At 49.4% G+C, this 18,142-nt stretch overlaps 1 protein-coding gene across 1 annotated transcript in view; it reads left to right on the forward strand.

Annotated features, from left to right (window-relative positions):
- The first annotated feature begins 1,985 nt into the window (after positions 1-1,985).
- Fhad1 (forkhead associated phosphopeptide binding domain 1) overlaps positions 1,986-18,142 on the forward strand; it is a 136,725-nt gene continuing 120,568 nt past the window's right edge. Inside the window, exons 1-3 of the mRNA XM_045150005.1 lie at positions 1,986-2,026; positions 4,227-4,333; positions 11,536-11,742. Coding sequence (XP_045005940.1) covers positions 4,241-4,333; positions 11,536-11,742 — 300 coding nt within the window. The 5' untranslated portion in view covers positions 1,986-2,026; positions 4,227-4,240. The remainder of the gene's footprint in view (positions 2,027-4,226; positions 4,334-11,535; positions 11,743-18,142) is intronic.

The raw sequence follows: 18,142 nt of genomic DNA on the forward strand, positions 1-18,142 counted from the left end.
CTAACTCACATCCTGCTGGGTCTCCTAGGTGGTATAACCTGGGGTATACTCTGTGGGGTCTCCTTGCCTCAGTTTCCTGTTTGGGGGATGATGCTTTAATAGAACTATGAGGACCACTGACTTTTAAAAATTTTAATTAAATTTATTTATTTATTTGACACAGAAAGAGGGAGAGAGAGAGAGAATGGGCCCACCAGGGCCTCCAGCCACTGCAGATGCATGCACCTCCTTGTGCAGCTGGCTAACGTGGGTCCTGGGGAATCGAGCCTGGGTCCGTTGGCTTTGCAGGCAAACACCTTAACCACTAAGCCATCCCTCCAGCCCACCACTGACATTGTTGATGCTTCCCTGGGCAGTCACCCTCCTGGCTGTTTCGGTCCCGTACATAGTTACAATATAACAGCCAGGGGAAGGATGGAGACTAGTGCCAGAAGGTAGAAAGCCCTCGGTTCAAGTACTGTGATGCCAGCTGGACACAGTGGAGACAGGATGAGAAGCTAACCCTTCAGATGCCAGAGCCCCTGATTTACCCATCCCACAGCGCCCGTGGGAGCCCCTCAGAATTCAACGAAATGGGTCTGTTACAGGTGCCAAGACCTCGACTGTTTTCTACAAAGACGGTATTTCAATGGCCAACTCACTGCCCGAGTTGCCATCATAAAGTCCTATACCACCAGGGTGTGTGGTCCTGTTCTCCAAATACACATGGGCGGCAGGGAACTGGGTTTGTAGGATTTCACCAGGGTGTGTGGTCCTGTTCTCCAAATACACATGGATGGCAGGGAACTGGGTTTGAAGAATTTCATCAGATCTGACAATTTCTGCTCCAGGGGCTCTTTATGTCACCTCCACTCTCAGCCTGGTATTCCTTCACCGAGGGGCCTGCTGACAGCCTTATATGATGCCTGAAGGCTGGTAGGAGCCATAGGCGGTCCCAGTATCAAGCTGGCTGTGTAGTAGTGGGAGCAAGTCTTTGTCCTGGGCACATCTTGGTATCAAGTTCGCCTAATGGCATAGAAACCAGTCTTTCTCACACATCCTTTGAACCCAATCCTGTGCCCATCAGGCAGGGTGCTTCTGAAGGATAGTGGGGGATCCAGGTCAATTCTGGGGCCATGGTGTGATGCTTCCAGGGACCAGGAGATGTCTGCAGAGATAGGGCGAATGAATAGCTGTCCTGTGTAACCAGGAAGGCGTGGGCAGGAGGGCTGTAGGTATGGGAACAGACCCAGCATCACAGGCAGGAAATCATCTTTTCTGGAGAATTTCAGATAACAGGGAAAGGAATATCAATCTGACCCAAACAATTAATCAGCCAATCCCAGGATCAATCAATCTCATACTCACCCCAGAGGGTGTAATCCCTCCACTTTTGGTTTTTGGATCTGTCAAGGGTGGACAACAGATCTGTGGGAGGGGGAAGTAGAAAAATGAAGAACTTTCAGTCTTCTCCCCCATTTGCCACCCCTCACTCCACACACCTGCTTAAGATAAGGGATAATAATTAAAAAAAAAAAAAAAGAATCTTTGAAGCCAGGCATGGTGGCATACGCCTTTAATCCCCACACACAGGAGGCAGAGGTAGAAGGATTGCCATGAGTTCAAGACCACCCTGAGACTACACAGTGAATTCCATGTCAGCTTGAGCTTGAAAAACCAAAGGGGGAGAAAAAAGGAATCTTTGGTGGAATCTTCTGTTTCTTAATCGCTGTAAAACCTTGTTGGACCTCTGAGCCTCAGTTTCCCTGTCTGTGGAATGGGATGAACTCGGGATACCTAGAGCACATGGGGGTCATACCTCTTAACTCCATGCCTGCACACATAAGCATAAGCAGCAGGGATGCTCTGCTCCGGGCCACGGACCAGACCACGCCCCTCACCTGCTGGCCCTGCCCCCACGTTGCCATGGGGACGCGCGTACACAGGCCGGGCTGGCGCGCTGGGGTTGCGGCTGGAGCTGACCAGCGCCTCCCAGCCCCCGGGGCTCTGGGCGGAGGACGCAACGTGAACTTCCTCCTCCTGCCAGGTGAGTGCGGGCTGGGTTTCCAGGGCCCAGAGCAGGGACCTGCCAGCTGGCGAGGACAGGGGCTGGAGAGAGGAGACTCCTGTGCAAGGGGCGCCCAGAGGAGCTGCCCCAACATTCTCCATCATATGCTCAGAGGTGGCTCCACTGGAAACTTAGGCCTCTAGGATGTCCAAGTTTTACAGCTGGGAAAAGAGGGGAAGCCCCCTGCCTTAGGGGTAACATCCACTCAGTGGTCAGAGAAGTCCCTTCATCTGACCATAGTCTGCCCACATTTAACCCTTAGGAGCCCGTCTGGCTTCCCTCGGCCTTAAACACCCCATAGCTTTCAACAGCATGCTTCTCCCAAGACCCACCTCTCACCCATTTGTAGTCCCAGGAAAGCAGCAGCTAATCAAAGCTTTTTGGCTCTCGTCAGCATGGCAACCACTAAGAACCAAGTTATAAGTTAACTCATTCAAATGTCTGCAGTGTTTTCAGACGGGCCAGGGACTGCGCAGGGCCAGAGTGAGGTGAAGGAACACTGCCCAATGCAAAGAACTACACCTAGTTTTCCAGAATGTCATCTAGCATTGATTTTGTTTTGTTTTGTTTTTAACTTATTTTATTAGAAAGAGAGAGACAAGGAGGCAGATAGAGAGAAAGAATGGGCACACCAGGACCTCCAGTCCCTGCAAATGAAATCCAGACACATGTGCCACCTTGTGCATCTGGCTTACGTGGGTACTGGGGAATTGAGCCTAGGTCCTTAGGCTTTGTAGGCAAGCACCTTAACCACTAAGCCATCTCTGGAAGTGGATGGGAGTTACCATCCAAGGTCAGAGGCTGTGCTGACTGACTTCTGAGCATGATTTTGTTCTTTCATTCTCTCCATAGGTATCTCCTAGCACCTAAGGGCCCATCAGGCAAGGCAGGTCTGGGTGCTGGAGAGGCACCGTGAGCGGCTCTGTCAGGAATTGCAGGAGTCTAATATTTTAGCCTACACACAAGCTAACAATGAATACATGCAGACAAATGACAAGAGACTCTTAAGCCATAGACACAGGACAGCAAGCAACTTCAGTGACCTTTTTGCATTGCCTCCCTTATTCTGCAACCCCGTGGGGTGGGGAGGGTTGCAGACCAGCCAAGTGGGTGCCATGCGTCCAGTGAGTCTGTGGAATCTCCAGGTCAGGAAGCCCATCTTTAAAAAAATATTTTATTAATTAATTTATTAATTTTGAGAAAGGGGCAGATAGAGATGATGGGAACACCAGGGCCTCCGGCCACTGCAAATAACTCCAGACACATGTACCACCTTGTGCATCTGCTTTACATGGGTCCTGGGGAATCAAACCTTGGCTCTTAGGTTCACAAGCAAGCACCTTAACTGTTAAGCCATCTCTCCAGCCCCTTTTTATTATTTTGTTCTAGATAAGGTCTGACTCCAGCCGATGCTGACCTAGTACCCACTCTATAGCACAAGCTGCCCTTGAACTCAGGATCCTCCCACACCAGCCTCCCAAGTGCTGGGATTAAAGTTGTGCACGACCATGCCCAGCTCCAAACTCTTTTGTGCTAAATGTCACCATTAGAAAGGATTGTCTTCAGGAGATGGGAACATGCCTCAGTGGTTAAAGGCACTTGCTTACAAAGTTTGCTGGCCTCGGTTCATTTCCCCAGTACCCATGTAAAGCCAGCTGCACACAGTGGCCGTGCATCTGGAATTCATTTGCAGCAGCAAGAGTCCATGGCACTCCCATACTCTTTCTGAAAGAAAGAAGAAGAAAGAAAGAGAAAGAGGGAGGGAGAGAGAAAGGAAGTCTTCAAAGGTGAGCCCTGGTCATTATGATACTTTTTTTTAAATTTTTTTTATTTATTTATTTGAGAGCGATAGACACAGAGAGAAAGACAGATAGGGGGAGAGAGAGAGAATGGGCGCGCCAGGGCTTCCAGCCTCTGCAAACGAACTCCAGACGCGTGCACCCCCTTGTGCATCTGGCTAACGTGGGACCTGGGGAACCGAGCCTCGAACCGGGGTCCTTAGGCTTCACAGGCAAGTGCTTAACCGCTAAGCCATCTCTCCAGCCCCCATTATGATACTTTTAAAAGACACCTGCCCACTCATGATATTGGCTGGTGTCTCCCCTGGGCCATGGCATTCATTCTAAATCTGGCACAGAATGTGTTTTTCTAACACAATCCTTTCCTTAACCTTCTCTAGGGAAAACCCAGAGAATGAAAGCCTACCTGAAGAGCGCAGAAGGCTTCTTTGTCCTGAACAAAAGCACCACCATCGGCAAGCATGTGGACTCAGACCTTGTCTTAAAGGTAAGAACTCTGCCCACCACTCGCAGTCTTCCCGGCCTCCCCTGGCCCCAAGAGTCTCTGGAAGGACAAGCAGCCGTGTTGCTGCTGGTGCTGCCAAGGATCAGTGTCCCTGCATTAGGAGCAAAGCTGAATACAGTGCGGGAGTGGCAGGTCCTCTGTCCTTCATGCAACACACCTGCACAAGTCTCACCCTTGGCCCCCTCCCCAGCAGCCTTCTGGGTGCAAGCACCTCCACCCAAGCTTTCTTCCTTGCCACAGCCCCTCAGGACTGTCTCTGAGGACACATGAGCCAGGTGGGGCCCTGGGTTTAACCACCACATCCTGGGATTTCCTTTCATTCTCTGACAAGCTGTGGTTTGGTCCAAAGCCTTAGCTCACGGGACAGCCAGCGAGCGGAAGACAGAAATGAATAATAAAAGCAGTGGCCTGGAGCCTTGTAAGATATTCAAGGAGGTTAAAATGTTGAAGTAGAGCAGATAATACAATGGAATGAATTCATAACCAAAAGACAGGTCCATACACAAATTTGACAATTTAAAAAAATTGAAAAAATCTCATTTTAATATAATTGTAGATTCAGAAGACCTTCCCAAAATAAGACAAGTGAATATGTGTTTTCCTGCATCTCTCTCAATTATCACATTTGTGTAGTTAAAACTGGGAAATTAACGTTGGCATGGCGCCTGCATATGGGTGCGTGCATGCGTGCATGCCTGGTTTCCATGTCATTTTATCACATGTGCAATTTACCTACAGTAGTCAAGAGACAGAACTGTCCCTATCATCAGATCTTCCACGGGACCCCACTTTATAGTCCTAGCACCTCCCGACCCTCCTCTTGTCTCTGTGTCCACAACTACTGCAGCCATTTTGAGAAAGTCACATAACTGAAATAAGATCATATGAGACCTTGTAGATTTGGGGTTTCTTTCACTTGGCCCCAGTGATCTGCTCAGAGCGCCACCTTATTCCGTTCGTGGTGCTGAGTGCTGTCCCTGACATGGACGTGCTACCATGTGCTTAACCATTCACCTGCTGGAGGATCTTTTTGCTTTGGTTTGTTTTTTTCCAGGTAGGGTCTCATGCTAGCCCAGGCTGACCTGGAATTCACTGTGTAGTCTCAGGCTGGCCTCAAACTCACAGTGATCTTCCTATCTCTGCCCCTCCCCCCCACCACCACCGGTACTGGAATTAAAGGAGTGTGCCACCAGCTAGAAGATTTTTTTAAAAAAATCTATTTATTTATTTATTTGAGAGAAAGAGGCAGATAGATAGATAGATAGATAGACAGACAGACAGACAGACAGACAGATGACAGAGAGAGAATGGGTGCACCGGGGCCTCTAGCCACTACAAACAAACTGCAGGAGCATGCACCAACTTGTGCATCTGGCTTACATGGGTACTGGGGAATCGAACCTAGGTCCTTAGGCTTTGCAGGCAAGCACTTTACCCACTGAGCCATTTCTCTAGCCCTGGAGGATCTTTTGATTATTTCCCATTTGGGATTATTATAGATAAGCCAACTGTACACAGGTGTGGGTAGGTTTTGGGATCACATGGAAATGTCTGCTTGATATCTAAAGAATTGCCAAACTCTTGGCCAAAGTGGCTGCACCGCTCTCATTTCTACCAGTGGTGTGTGAGTCACAGTCCCTCCTCCACCTCCCCAGCAGGGAGTACTGCCACTGTCCATTGTTTTTGTAGGAATTATTCTTCCTTTAAAACAATGGGTGCACCAGGGCCTCCAGCCACTGCAAACAAACTCCAGATGCGTGCACCCCCTTGTGCATGCATCTGGCTAATGTGGGTCCTGGGGAATCAAACCAGGGTCCTTTGGCTTTGCAGACAAACACCTTAACTGCTAAGCCATCCCTCCAGCCCTGTGGATTTTTTTTAATTTGTTTATTTTTATTTATTTATTTGAGAGCGACAGACAGAGGAAGAAAGGGGCAGGGAGAGAGAGAGAGAAAATGGCCAAGCCAGGGCCTCCAGCCACTGTAAACAAACTCCAGACGCGTGCACCCCCTTGTGCAGATGCTGAGTCCTGGAGAATTGAGCCTCGAACCAGGGTCCTTAGGCTTCACAGGCAAGCACTTAAGCACTAAGTCATCCTGGAGGAACTTAACTCTCTTCCTTCATGCCAATGGTCATTTCCTGGGATGGCTCATCTTCATTGTCATTGTCATCTTGACTAAATTTAGAACCTGTAGAAGGCCACCTTTAGTTGTCTACGAGGGTGTCTCCAGAGAGAAATGTGGGCAGCACCATCCCATAGACTGGGGCCCCAGGCTGAATGAATCAAAAGGGAACAAGGAAGGAAGCTGAGTGTTGAGCATGACTTTAATCCCAGAACGCCAGAGGCTAAGGTAGGAGGATCACCATGTGTTCAAGGCCAGCCTAGACTATATAGTGAGTTCCAGGTTAGCCTGGCCTAGAATGAGACCCCACCGCAAAAATTAAAAAATAAGAAAAAAAATAGAGAGCGAGAGAGAAAGGAGACAGCCAGCTGAGTTCACACACCAGTGAGAAGTGAATCCTCACATTGCAGCTGCAAACCTCCCCCCTGTGATAAACTCTATGGAAAGCCCTTCCTCCCTTAAGTTACTTCTGGCCACAGATTTGGTCACAGCAATGGTAAGGATAAACAGTACCCTTCCCATCATAGAAATTCATGGGCCACATTCCCTCTAACAGGTGATCAAGAACTTCAGAAGAAAGGACCAGGGTAATATCATAATCTCTCTGTATCTCCTCCCCCACTCCAAAATATGTGACATTAAATTGCACCACCATTAAGCATTACACATTATTGTGTAACCGTCCCCATCTGCAGAACTCTTGTTCTTTTGAAACTGAAGCCCTATCCCCGCTAAAGAAAAACTCCCTTTCCTCCCTTGCCCGCCCTGGCCAGGAGCATCTGTCATGCTGACTCCGAGTGTTCTCTGTCTCCATCGATGCAGGCTCCTCATTGAACTGGAATCACGCAGTAGCTGTCCTTTTGTAACTGGCTCGTTTATTTCACTACTATAATAATATCCTCAAGGTTCATCCCTGACATCACATACAGCAGAATTTCCTTCCGTTTAAAATTATTTTTATGGGCTGGAGGGATGGCTTAGTGGTTAAGGCATTTGCCTGCAAAGCCAAAGACCAAGGTTCTATTCCCTAGGACTCATGTTAGCCAGATGCACAAGGGGGTGCATGCATCTGAAGTTTGTTTGCAGTGGCTGGAGGCCCTGGCATGCCATTCTCTCTCTCTCTCTCTCGCTTTCTCTGTCAAATATATAAATAAATAAAAATAATAAAAATATTTTTACCATGGGATATTGTTTATAATTATGGAAGTTGTCAATTTAAAAAAAAGTTTAAATAATAAAAAATATTTTATTTATTTGAGACAGAGAGAGTGAACATGGTCACATTAGAGCCTTCTGCCACTGGAAACAAACTCCAGACGCTTTACGTGGGTACTAGGAAATCGAACCCAAGCTGTCAGGCTTTGCAAGCAAGCACCTTTGACCACTGGGACATCTCGCCAGCCCCTTCCTTCCTTTTAAGGCAGGATAGTCTTTTGTTGTGTGTACAGACCACAATTCCCTTCTCCAGTCACATGTCCTTGGGCAGATGGACCCTTCCACCTTCCACCCTCTGGTCATTGCATGCATTATGAACATAGATGTACAAGCATCTCATGGAGACCCTACTCTCACTTCTTTAGGCTGGGTACTCAGAGGTGAAATTTCTAGATCCAATATTTAATTATTTGATGACCTGCTATATTGTTTTCCAGAGCAGCTGCACCATTTCTCCTCCCCAGCAAAGGTCATAAGAATCCACACAAGAAAGTGTTGACATCCTTGTCAACACTTGAGATTCCTCTGCATCTCCCACTGTTTGACATATGCCCCCTGGCTATTTCCGTACATGAATTTCAGCCCCATGGAATAGGAACGATCACTATAGTTATTGTCCACACAAAGATGTGGAAATGGGCCTTAGGAAGATTCAGTCAACTTGCCTCAAACTGCACAGCCGCTAGGGGCCAGGTTAGACCTAGGGCTCTGGCTATGCTTTTTTTAGGGGGGTGGGGAGTGTCACCCTTCATCTGTACATGCAACATTGGGAACAGCTGGCAATTTAAGTGCCTGAAGTTCCTTGAGAGCTCGATGAGCTAATAAGGCAGCCAGCTAAGCTAGGGGAATTCCAGACCGTGGCATCTTAAATGAGGGCAAACCTGTAAGCTTGTTTTCTCACGGGCCAGTGCCCCAGGCTGGCTCCCTCTGCCAGGCAGATGGGGTAAAGAGGATGTGGTGGTATCACTGGACCCACAGATGCCAGTCCCGAGGGCCAGTGGCCGGTCCTCAGAGGACACACAGCAGGGTGGAAAAAGACAACTGGGTGTGAGAGGCAGCCGGTGTGAAGGTCTGGAGTTGGTGACAAATGCTCTGGTGGGGCACAAGGGTCAGAGGGTGGCTGGAAGCAGCAGGCAGGACGGGACATATTCAGTGCAGAACGAGTTTGGAAGAGTGGAGCCTTCCCCTACGGGGCCTTTCCACTGGGGCTGAGTGTTATCTCCGGTGCTTTGAGAGAAAGTATTAAGAACAGACTGAACGGGCGGAGGGAAGAACGCTGCTGAGTGAGCGGCTCGGAGTGGTCCAGTCAAGTGTGTGACCTCGGCACTGACCTGGTGTCCAGGGTGCGGGTAAGGTATGAAGCTGTGCTCAGTTTCCATTTCTGATCGCGTGCCGTGGGGATGATTGCGGCAGCGTCATGAGCCTGAGTTGCCGTGACAGGGTGAGGAAGTCCATAGTGCATTTTCCTCCTTGTGTTGTGTTGTGTTGCTGGTTTGCTTGTTTGTCAAAAATCATTTGACCAGCGCTTGGGAGATGACCCCTTCCATGGGTAAAGTACTGGCATCACAAGCGTGGGGACCTGAGTTTCACCCCCAGAACCCATGTAAAGAGCTAGCTGTGGCAGGCTGTGCCTTAGGTGTAATTCCAGAGCTGGAGACAGGAGAGTCTCTGGAGCTCAGTGACTAGCTAGGCTAGCCAAATTGGTGAGCTCCAGGCCAAAGAGAGACCCTGCTTCAAAACGAGATGGATAGTGTTCCTGAGAAATAGCACTTGAAGTTGTCCTCTGTCCTTGATGTGCATTTGCGTGCACACCCACTTGATCCCAAGCACATGTGAACATGTGTACACTCATCATTTGACCATACATACCATGGATTATTACTGGGTTGGCGATTTGCCTGCGACTGGTTAGCTCTGGTGTGTGTACCAGCACCACCCTGGGCTGGCTACTGTTATTTTAAATAACCTTTGAAGCCAAAAATTGTGACTTCCGACTCCTGCAGCATTCCCCGGGTTGGCTCACGTTTCCCACGGAAGTGGAATCACAGGGAAGTTCTGTCCCACCATCAGCTCCCGGGCGTGCTGGCGGGGATCCTTGCCTTCGGGGACTGCAGTCATCCCAGAGCCCCGAGGAAAGGACAGCATTCGTGGTTAGTGGTTAGGCAAGCTCTCCGCAGCAGTTGCAGAAACAATCGGCAAGAGAAAAGGAACAAACGGAAGCACCGGGACCCCTCTCACAGGAAGTCCTTCCTTGCATAGCGTGTTTTTAGAGGAAGTTCTGAAGCCATCTGTGTCTGATGGGAGAGGAGTCCCTGGAGAATGTGAATGCCATTAGCAGTGGCTGTTCCTGGGAATGGGCTTTTAAGTGATTTTAGTGGCTTTGGGGTGTTTTCTCTATTTGTACTTTTCTGCAGTAAGAATAAAGATTGTTGGTGTTGGTGTTGTTTGAGGTAAGGTCTTTCTCTAGCCCAGACTAACCTGGACTTCATTATGAAGTCTCAGCCTGGCCTCAAACTCACAGCTCTGCCTCCCAAGTGCTGTGATTAAAGGCATGTGTCACCATGCCCAGCAAGAATAAAGATATTTTTTAAAATGCGTAACCAAGTGATTACAACATACAGATTATGGCACCCTCTTCCCTCTCTGTGCCCATGCCATACCATGCCACGAAGTTGTCATTTTCCTTCCAGACACTAGGCAGGCAGGCAGGCATTGCCTGCTCTTGCTGACTGGCCTTTGTGGTTCGTATGAGAATGCTTCCCTTTCCAGCCCTGCCATTCAGTACCACCAGAGCACACCTCCAAGGGGGCAGCCAGCTCCCGGGCCAAACATAAGAGTTCGCAGCGGGCTGTTTGCCTGTGTGCTACTTGATTCTCCACCCAATAGCCTGGGCGCCATCTCCGGTCTGTAGTCAAACAGAGCACTGCTCAGCAACCCTCTAGCAGTGGGTTGGCATCTCACCTACCCTCTCTGGGCCTCAGAGTCCTCCTCTTCAAACGAGGACAGTGGGCTCAATGATTACTGACCATGTAGCGTGACTTTCTGCCCTCCAGAAGATAATCTGGTAGACAGGATGGGATCCATAGGTGATCATTCAGTCATGCCATATACTTTGCCACAGTGGGATGATACACTTAGTAACACTAAGAAAGAGTACTGGGACTAAAGGTGGATTTTACAGGTAGAGAGGCCAGCTTGGACCTTGAACATGAGACTGTCTCCAACAAGAAAGCAGTAGTAAGGATAGTAATAACGGATTCCTTGTGTGTCCTAGACATTGCTCTAAGCTGTTGCGGGGTTACAGATAAGGAGGCATAAGCACCAGGCAAATCCACAATAGGAGTAACTATTTATTGGGAGGTGGCATGGTAGAGCCCTCTCTTGTCACAACAAAGTTGAGCTTGGGAAGCCCAAGAGTCAAAATAATCCAACCAGAAAATGGTTGAAGCCTAAGTCAAAGCAGTGAGGTTATTGGTTGGGAAAATTCGATGCAAATGTAGAAAATAAAATGGGGGAGGAAGGGGGATCTGGAAAGATGGCTTAGCAGTTAAGGTGCCTGCCTGTGCAAAGCCTAAGGACCCAGGGTAAATTCCCCAGGACCCACGTAAGCCAGATGCACAAGGTGGTACATGGGTCTGGAGTTCGTTTGCAGTGTCTAGAGTTCTCTCTCTCAAATAAATAAATAATAATAAAATGCGGGGGGCAGACAACTGGTAAGGACCCAGTAGGGCGGCACAGGTAAGGGCCGGCCTTGGGCATCCACTGAGCAGTATGGAGGTCGGGCAGGGGGTGGGGGGGTGTCCCGTGCCCTTTCCCAGCCAGCACCGTCCTCAAACTCGGTTTCAGTCCACAGACATCGACAACCACCACGCGCTCATCGAATACAACGACTCGGAGGGCAGCTTCGTCCTGCAGGACTTCAATTCCCGCAGCGGCACGTTCGTCAACGAGTGTCACATTCAGAACGTGGCCGTGAAGCTGATCCCGGGAGACATCCTGAGGTTTGGAACCGCAGGGCTCACCTATGAACTGGTCATCGAAAACCCCCCTCAGGTGAGCCAGGCTACGGCACGGCTGGGGTTATCGGGGGCGGGGGGTAGGGAGACGTGCCAGGCTGGGTGGCCTCCTGAGGTGCAGCCACAGGTGGCGCTCAGCTCTGGAATCTCACCTTGCACTCGCGTGGCCGTGACCAGACTCCACCCTGCCCAGCCCTGGTCCCTCCCGGAGCGCAGGGGGAGAAGGGAGTCTCTGCGCCCCCTCCTGGACATTTACTGGTATTGCACGCATAAGTGCAGAACGCCCAGGAAGGACCCTGAGCGGCTTGGCCAGAGACGCTGGGCACGCAGAGGTTGGCATTTCCTCTTCCAGGCCTGAACAGTGTTCCCCAGTCTCATTAGACTGGGTCAGAGTAGAAGGTCACTAGTCAGAGCACGGCCTCGGTGGGGGGTATGCTCCGCCTCCCGGGGGTGGTGCCCGCAGAGGCAGGAAGATTTCCTCTTCTGCCCCACGCTGATTTACTCATCATATATGTAAGCCTGGACTTTATACTCGGAGTGACATGACTATGTTGTCATTTTGCCTTGTCACTCAGGTGGTTCCAGCCTCAGCTGCACTGGTCTCTTGTTTGTATATTTTCTGTGAATTTTTTTCATTTTCACCTATATATTGCAATTTGACCAGCTAGACCCCCTCATGGCTCTTTCTCCTCCCCCCACACCCCCTTTTCTTCATCCCACATTCTAAAAGAGAATACTGCTCATACTGCTCACTAAAGAGAATGACACCCGTCCCCAGCAGCCATTAGCTGTCAGTAGCTCCTTGGGGATAGACAGAGACTCCTAAGTCCGTCTTCCGCCACGACAGCACATTTTGTGCACGTCTTGGGCAGGTAACAATACATCTTTATTTTCTGCTATTGCAAGAGACCCTGAACTCAGGCTTTATTTTCCCTTCCCCAACCCCAGAATCAGCGAGAGGCCTTCAGCTTACACCACTGTTTGCCCACTGGTACTCCTCCTGGGGAAGCAAACACCATTAGTGTGTACCAGGCACCATGCTGGGTGCTGGGTCCCACCAGCAATCTGTTAGTAAATGTTTAACCAACAGGTCTTGGGAAAAGTAGAGCCTGCATGGGTAGGGTAAAAGTCACTGATAGGGGCTGGACAGATGGCTTAGCGGTTAAGCGTTTGCCTGTGAAGCCTAAGGACCCCGGTTTGAGGCTTGATTCCCCAGGACCCACGTTAGTCAGATGCACAAGGGGGCGCATGCATCTGGAGTTCATTTGCAGTGGCTGGAGGCCCTGGCGCACCCATTCTCTCTGTCTCTGTCTCTCTCTCTCCCTCCCTCTCTCTCTCTCTTTGTCTCTCTCTCATTTCCTCTTTCTCTCTGTCACTCTCAAATAAATAAATAATTTTTTAAAAGTCACTGATAGGAAGAACACCCAGCCCATTGCTCACAGACAGTAATAAAGTGTACCACGCTAGTTAGTGTGAATTCCAGAGAGCATCGATTCTCACTCTATGCCCATCATTTACACAGGTTCTAAGGATCAAACTCATATCTTCATACTTACAAGGCAGGAGCTTTACTCACTGGACCCTCTCCCCAGCCCCAGCATATATTGTTAAGCTAAAGTTTTCTTTTATTAAAAAAAAAAGAAGTTGTTCGTGTGTGTGTGTGTGTGTGTGTGTGCGCGCGCGCGCGTGTGTGTGTGCGTGCGTGTGTGTGTGTGTGTGTGTGTTTGTGAGAGTACAGGTGCGTCTGTGCCGCGGTGTGCGTGTGGAGGCGAGAGGACAACTCTTGGGTCCTTTCTGCCTTTCCTCCTCATCGGAGGCGGTTTCTCTCGCTCTCGCTGTGCCGTGGCTCTGCTGCGCTCCCTGCACACTCTCGGGAAATTCCGCCTGCCTCCCTCACGCAGTCAGAGTGCTGGGATTCCAAAAGCCCGCCATGGCTTCCAGCTGTTGGCATGGGGTCCGAACGTGGGTGCTCGAGCTTCAGTGGTGAGCTTCAACCACCGGCCCGTCTCCCAAGGCCTGAAACTAAACATTTCTAGAAGCACACTTGTTGTCACTGACCTCGACTTTATGCATCTTCAGTCTGGAGATTTGTGCTCCAGTGGGTGGAGTGCTCGCCCCGTGTGTACTAAGCCCTGGGTCTGAGCCCCAGCACCACATGGATCCAGCCTGGTGGCACATGTGCTGAGGTACTCAGCAGGAAGAGACAAAAACCAGGAATTCAGAGTCCGAGGATATCCTTGGCTACATAGTGAATTCCAGGCCAGCCCAGGGTACAGGAGACCTTGTGTTGCAGCCACCTTCTCATTGCTGGGATAAAGCCTCCAGCCAAAAGCAGCTGGTGGGAGGAAATCTTTTATTTCAGCTTAGAGTCTTGAGGGGAAGCTTCCTGGTGGCAGGGGAAAAGCATGGCCTGAGCAGAGGTGGACATCACCTCTGCCACAGCAGGTGGACAACAGCAGCAGGAGAGCGAGCCGGAGCTCTGGGAGGCCAGGCGAACTGCCTGTAACACCCCGACGCTGGCCACAAGGAACTCATCTCCTCTAGCAAAGCCCCACCTCCCACATTGCCATCAGCTGGAGAACCCAGCATTCAGAACACACGAGTGTGTGAGGGATAGCTGATTCAAACCATGACACTCTGTCTCAAAAATAAATGAATAATTAAAATGCACACAGCCAGGAGTGACCTCTGAGGAATGGTCTTCCTTCTTGCCTTCTCCTTCTAGTACCAGTGGCAATTTCTGAGAAAGACTTGATCTTTCTGTTGTTGTTGTTTTGTTTTTTCAAGGTAGGGTCTCTCTGTAGTTCAGGCTGACCTGGAATTCACTGTGTAGTCTCAGGTGGCCTCGAACTCACGGTGATCCTCCTACCTCTGCCTCCCGAGTGCTGGGATTAAAGGCGTGCGCCACGACACTTGGCTCACTTGACCTTCTTGATCCTGCTTATAACACAGCACAGCTGCTAAACCAAATACCCAACTTTTAGCTTTCCATTAAAGCCATCTTAAATTAACAAGCTATGAACCCAAACAGCCAACCACAGTCTTAGCTGTGTTTATGAAGTGTGCCCCCCCTTTTAGAAAAACTGTGTGCTGCCAATGAGACCAGCTCTGACCAGTCTCCCACACAAGTACTTCAAGGCAAATCAGCTTTTCTTTCTTTCTTTCTTTTTTTTTTTTTTTTTTTTTTTGGTAGGGTCTTGCTCTAGCCCAGGCTAACCTAGAATTAATTTCAGGCTGGCTTCAAACTCAGTGATCCTTTTGTAACCGGAGAATTGGAGCCCTGAGTTTCTATCTGCAAACTAACAAAAGAATTAGTAATCAAGGAAATTATTTTTATGGAGTCGACGTGGTGGTGCACGCCTTTAATCCCAGGACCCAGGAGTCAGAGGTAAGAGGATCACCATGAGTTCGAGGCCACCCTGAGACTACACACTGAATTCCAGGCTGACCTGAGCTAGAGTGAGACCCTACCTCAAAAAAAAAAAAAAAGAATGAAAGAAAGAAAGAAAATTATTTTTAAATACCACATTTTATCCAGATCTTACAAAGATGTGAGGGAGGGAAAAACCTGGAGGTAAGGAAGGGAAGGTAAAGTGGGGAGAAGAGAGATGTGCCATGTGGATCCCAAAAGCCCATGTATGCCATGTGTAGCCCAGGATCCCATGTAAACAAACATGGATCTTCGGAGGGAAATTAAAGGGGATTTAAAAAAATGTGCACTTCCAAAAATATTAGAAGTGAAGACAGTGATAAAAGATTTTTTTTAAAAAGCATCTTTACCCACCCCTGCATGTCTGCTAGGGTGAGAGAGCTATCTTACCCTTCCAAAGACAAAAAGACAAAAAAAAAAAAAATTTGTTGCCAATTTTGGAGACAGAGAAAATAATACCCAATCCTCTCAGTGGGTACAGGGGTGATATATGCTAAAATTTGCACCACCTCACCTGGATACACCTATACCAGGTGTGGTGGTTTGATTCAGGTATCCCCCGTAAACTTAGGTGTTCTGAATGCTAGGTTCCCAGCTGATGGAGATTTGGGAATTAATGCCTCCTGGAGGCAGTGTATTTTGGGGGGCTTATGAGTGTTGTCCAGTGTTTGGCACACTCTTCTGTTGCTATGGTCCACCTTATGTTGGCCAGGGGGTGATGTCCACCCTCTGCTCATGCCATCGTTTTCCCCTGCCATCATGGAGCTTTCCCTCAAGCCTATAAGCCAAAATAACCCTCTTTTTTCCATAATCTGGTCTTGGTTGGGTGATTTCTGCCAGCAATGAAAACCTGACTGCAACACCAGGTGTCCTAGCCAATCGGTCTGGGCTTAGAGAAGAGATCTACCCACACCTGGGCAGGGTGTGCACTCATGAGAGTTCTAAGTGGATGGGATGGGCAAGCACTAAATCCCAGGATTGATATAGGTGGGGCAAGCTGAGATAGGCAGGCCAGCTGGGATGGACATAGCAAGGGGGCATCCTAAGATGTCTCCCTTTAAGGGCCATCCTGATCCTACCTAGCTAAACTAACTCCCTATGATGGAGTCCCCACCCTCCTGCCTCAGCCTCCTTAGTGCTGGGATTAAAGGTGTGTGCTACCATGCCTGGCCACATCAGTTTTTCTATCTGTGTATCCAATTTACATCAACCTCAATCACAATAGCTGAGAGTAAAAGGAAGGCAAAAGTCTGTCAAGCAGGTGTGAGGATATACAACCAGGTGAGAGGACAAACAACAGGTGTGACAATATACAACCAGGTGTGAGGACAAACAACCAGGTGTGAGGATAAACAGTCAGGTGTGAGGATAAGTGACCAGATGTGAGGATATATAACCAGGTGTGAGGATAAACAACCAGGTGTGAGGATAAACAACCAGGTGTGAGGATAAACGACCAGGTGTGAGGTTAAATGACCAGGTGTGAGGAAAAACAACCAGGTGTGAGGATAAATGACCAGGTGTGAGGATATACAACCAGGTGTGAGGACAAACGACCAGGTGTGAGGATATACAACCAGGTGTGAGGACAAACAACCAGGTGTGAGGATATACGACCAGGTGTGAGGATTATACAACCAGGTGTGGGATAAATGACCAGGTGTGGGATAAATGACCAGGTGCAGGGCCAGCCTCCCCCAGTGACTCAATTCTCCTGGTCATTTTCCTCCTCACTAGCTTGAAGGGTCTTCAGAGGGTGACCAAGATCCTGAAACTACTTCACACCAGTTCAGGTCCTGAGCAGGGAGCAGGCTTCCTCTGAACCCCAGCAGAAGTCAGTCAGCGTTGACTGCAGCTCTGTGTGCTCCCCCTGGGGCCCTGAGCGAGTGCTCTCTGTAGCCTGCAAAAGGAAAGCAGGAGCCTTGGAAGCAGACGTGTGGCTCTTAGAACATGTGCTATTTGTGCTCAGAGAGCTGGAAAAGAGAGGATGAGAGAGAAGGAAAGGGGGCACAAAGAGAAAAGGATGGGAAGGAGAGAGAGAATACACAGAGAAAGGGAGGGAGGGAGAGAAGGAAGGAGGAAAGAAAGGAAGACAGGGGTGGGACGTAGATCCTCAGTGTTCTGCAGTGCTCCTGAGCCTGGGCGACTCCTCCAAGGGCTGTCATGGGAATAGGTTAGTCCAACTCAGTAGGTGACAGCCCTCATGGATGTCGTCATTAAACCACAAGGCAGGAAGGAGAAATCCACCAAGCCTGTCCCAGGTTGCCCCTCCTGGGAGGACAGATGAGGGAGGATCCTGACTCATCCTCTGGGATAATGTGTTCTGTTGGGCTCTCCACTGAAGCAGCCACAAGCACCTTTCCTTGGTCCTATGCTGCAACGCCCCCCAGCATCTCCCTGACCTGCCGGGCCACGTGTGCTAGAGACAGAGAGTGAAGGCTACTGCCCATCCCCAGAGCTCTCAACCTCTGGGACAATGGAGGAAGCCAAAGTGCACTACGGGGTCCACGGAGTTGGCCTGAACCTCAGCTCACCCATCCTTTCAGCCACTATCTTCTCTGGGTGCTGCAGATGTAGGGGTGAGAGAGGGAGGACAGAAGGGCTGCCCCCCTCAAGGTGACGTTTTAGCAGTTCACTACCATGGCTTTGAGAAAGTCACCTGTCGTGGCAATTTGAATGCAGCTTGTCTTCTGATAGACTCACAGGTTTGAATACTTAATCCCAAGTTTACAGTGGTGTTCTGGAAGGTTGTGGAACCTGTAGGAAGTAAAGCCTTGCTGGAGAAAATGTGTCAGTGGGGGTAGGCTTTGAGGGTGTTTTTTTTTTTCCCTCTTTCTTTCTTTCTTTCTTTCTTTCTTTCTTTCTTTCTTTCTTTCTTTCTTTCTTTCTTTCTTTCTTTCTTTCTTTTTGAGGTAGGATCTCATTGTAGGCTGAGCTGACCTGAAGTTCACTCTGTAGTCCCAGGCTGGTCTTGGAGCCACAATGATCCTCCTACCTCTGCCTCCCG

This window comes from Jaculus jaculus, chromosome 5 (assembly GCF_020740685.1).
Source record: "Jaculus jaculus isolate mJacJac1 chromosome 5, mJacJac1.mat.Y.cur, whole genome shotgun sequence".
Taxonomy (NCBI): domain Eukaryota; kingdom Metazoa; phylum Chordata; class Mammalia; order Rodentia; family Dipodidae; genus Jaculus; species Jaculus jaculus.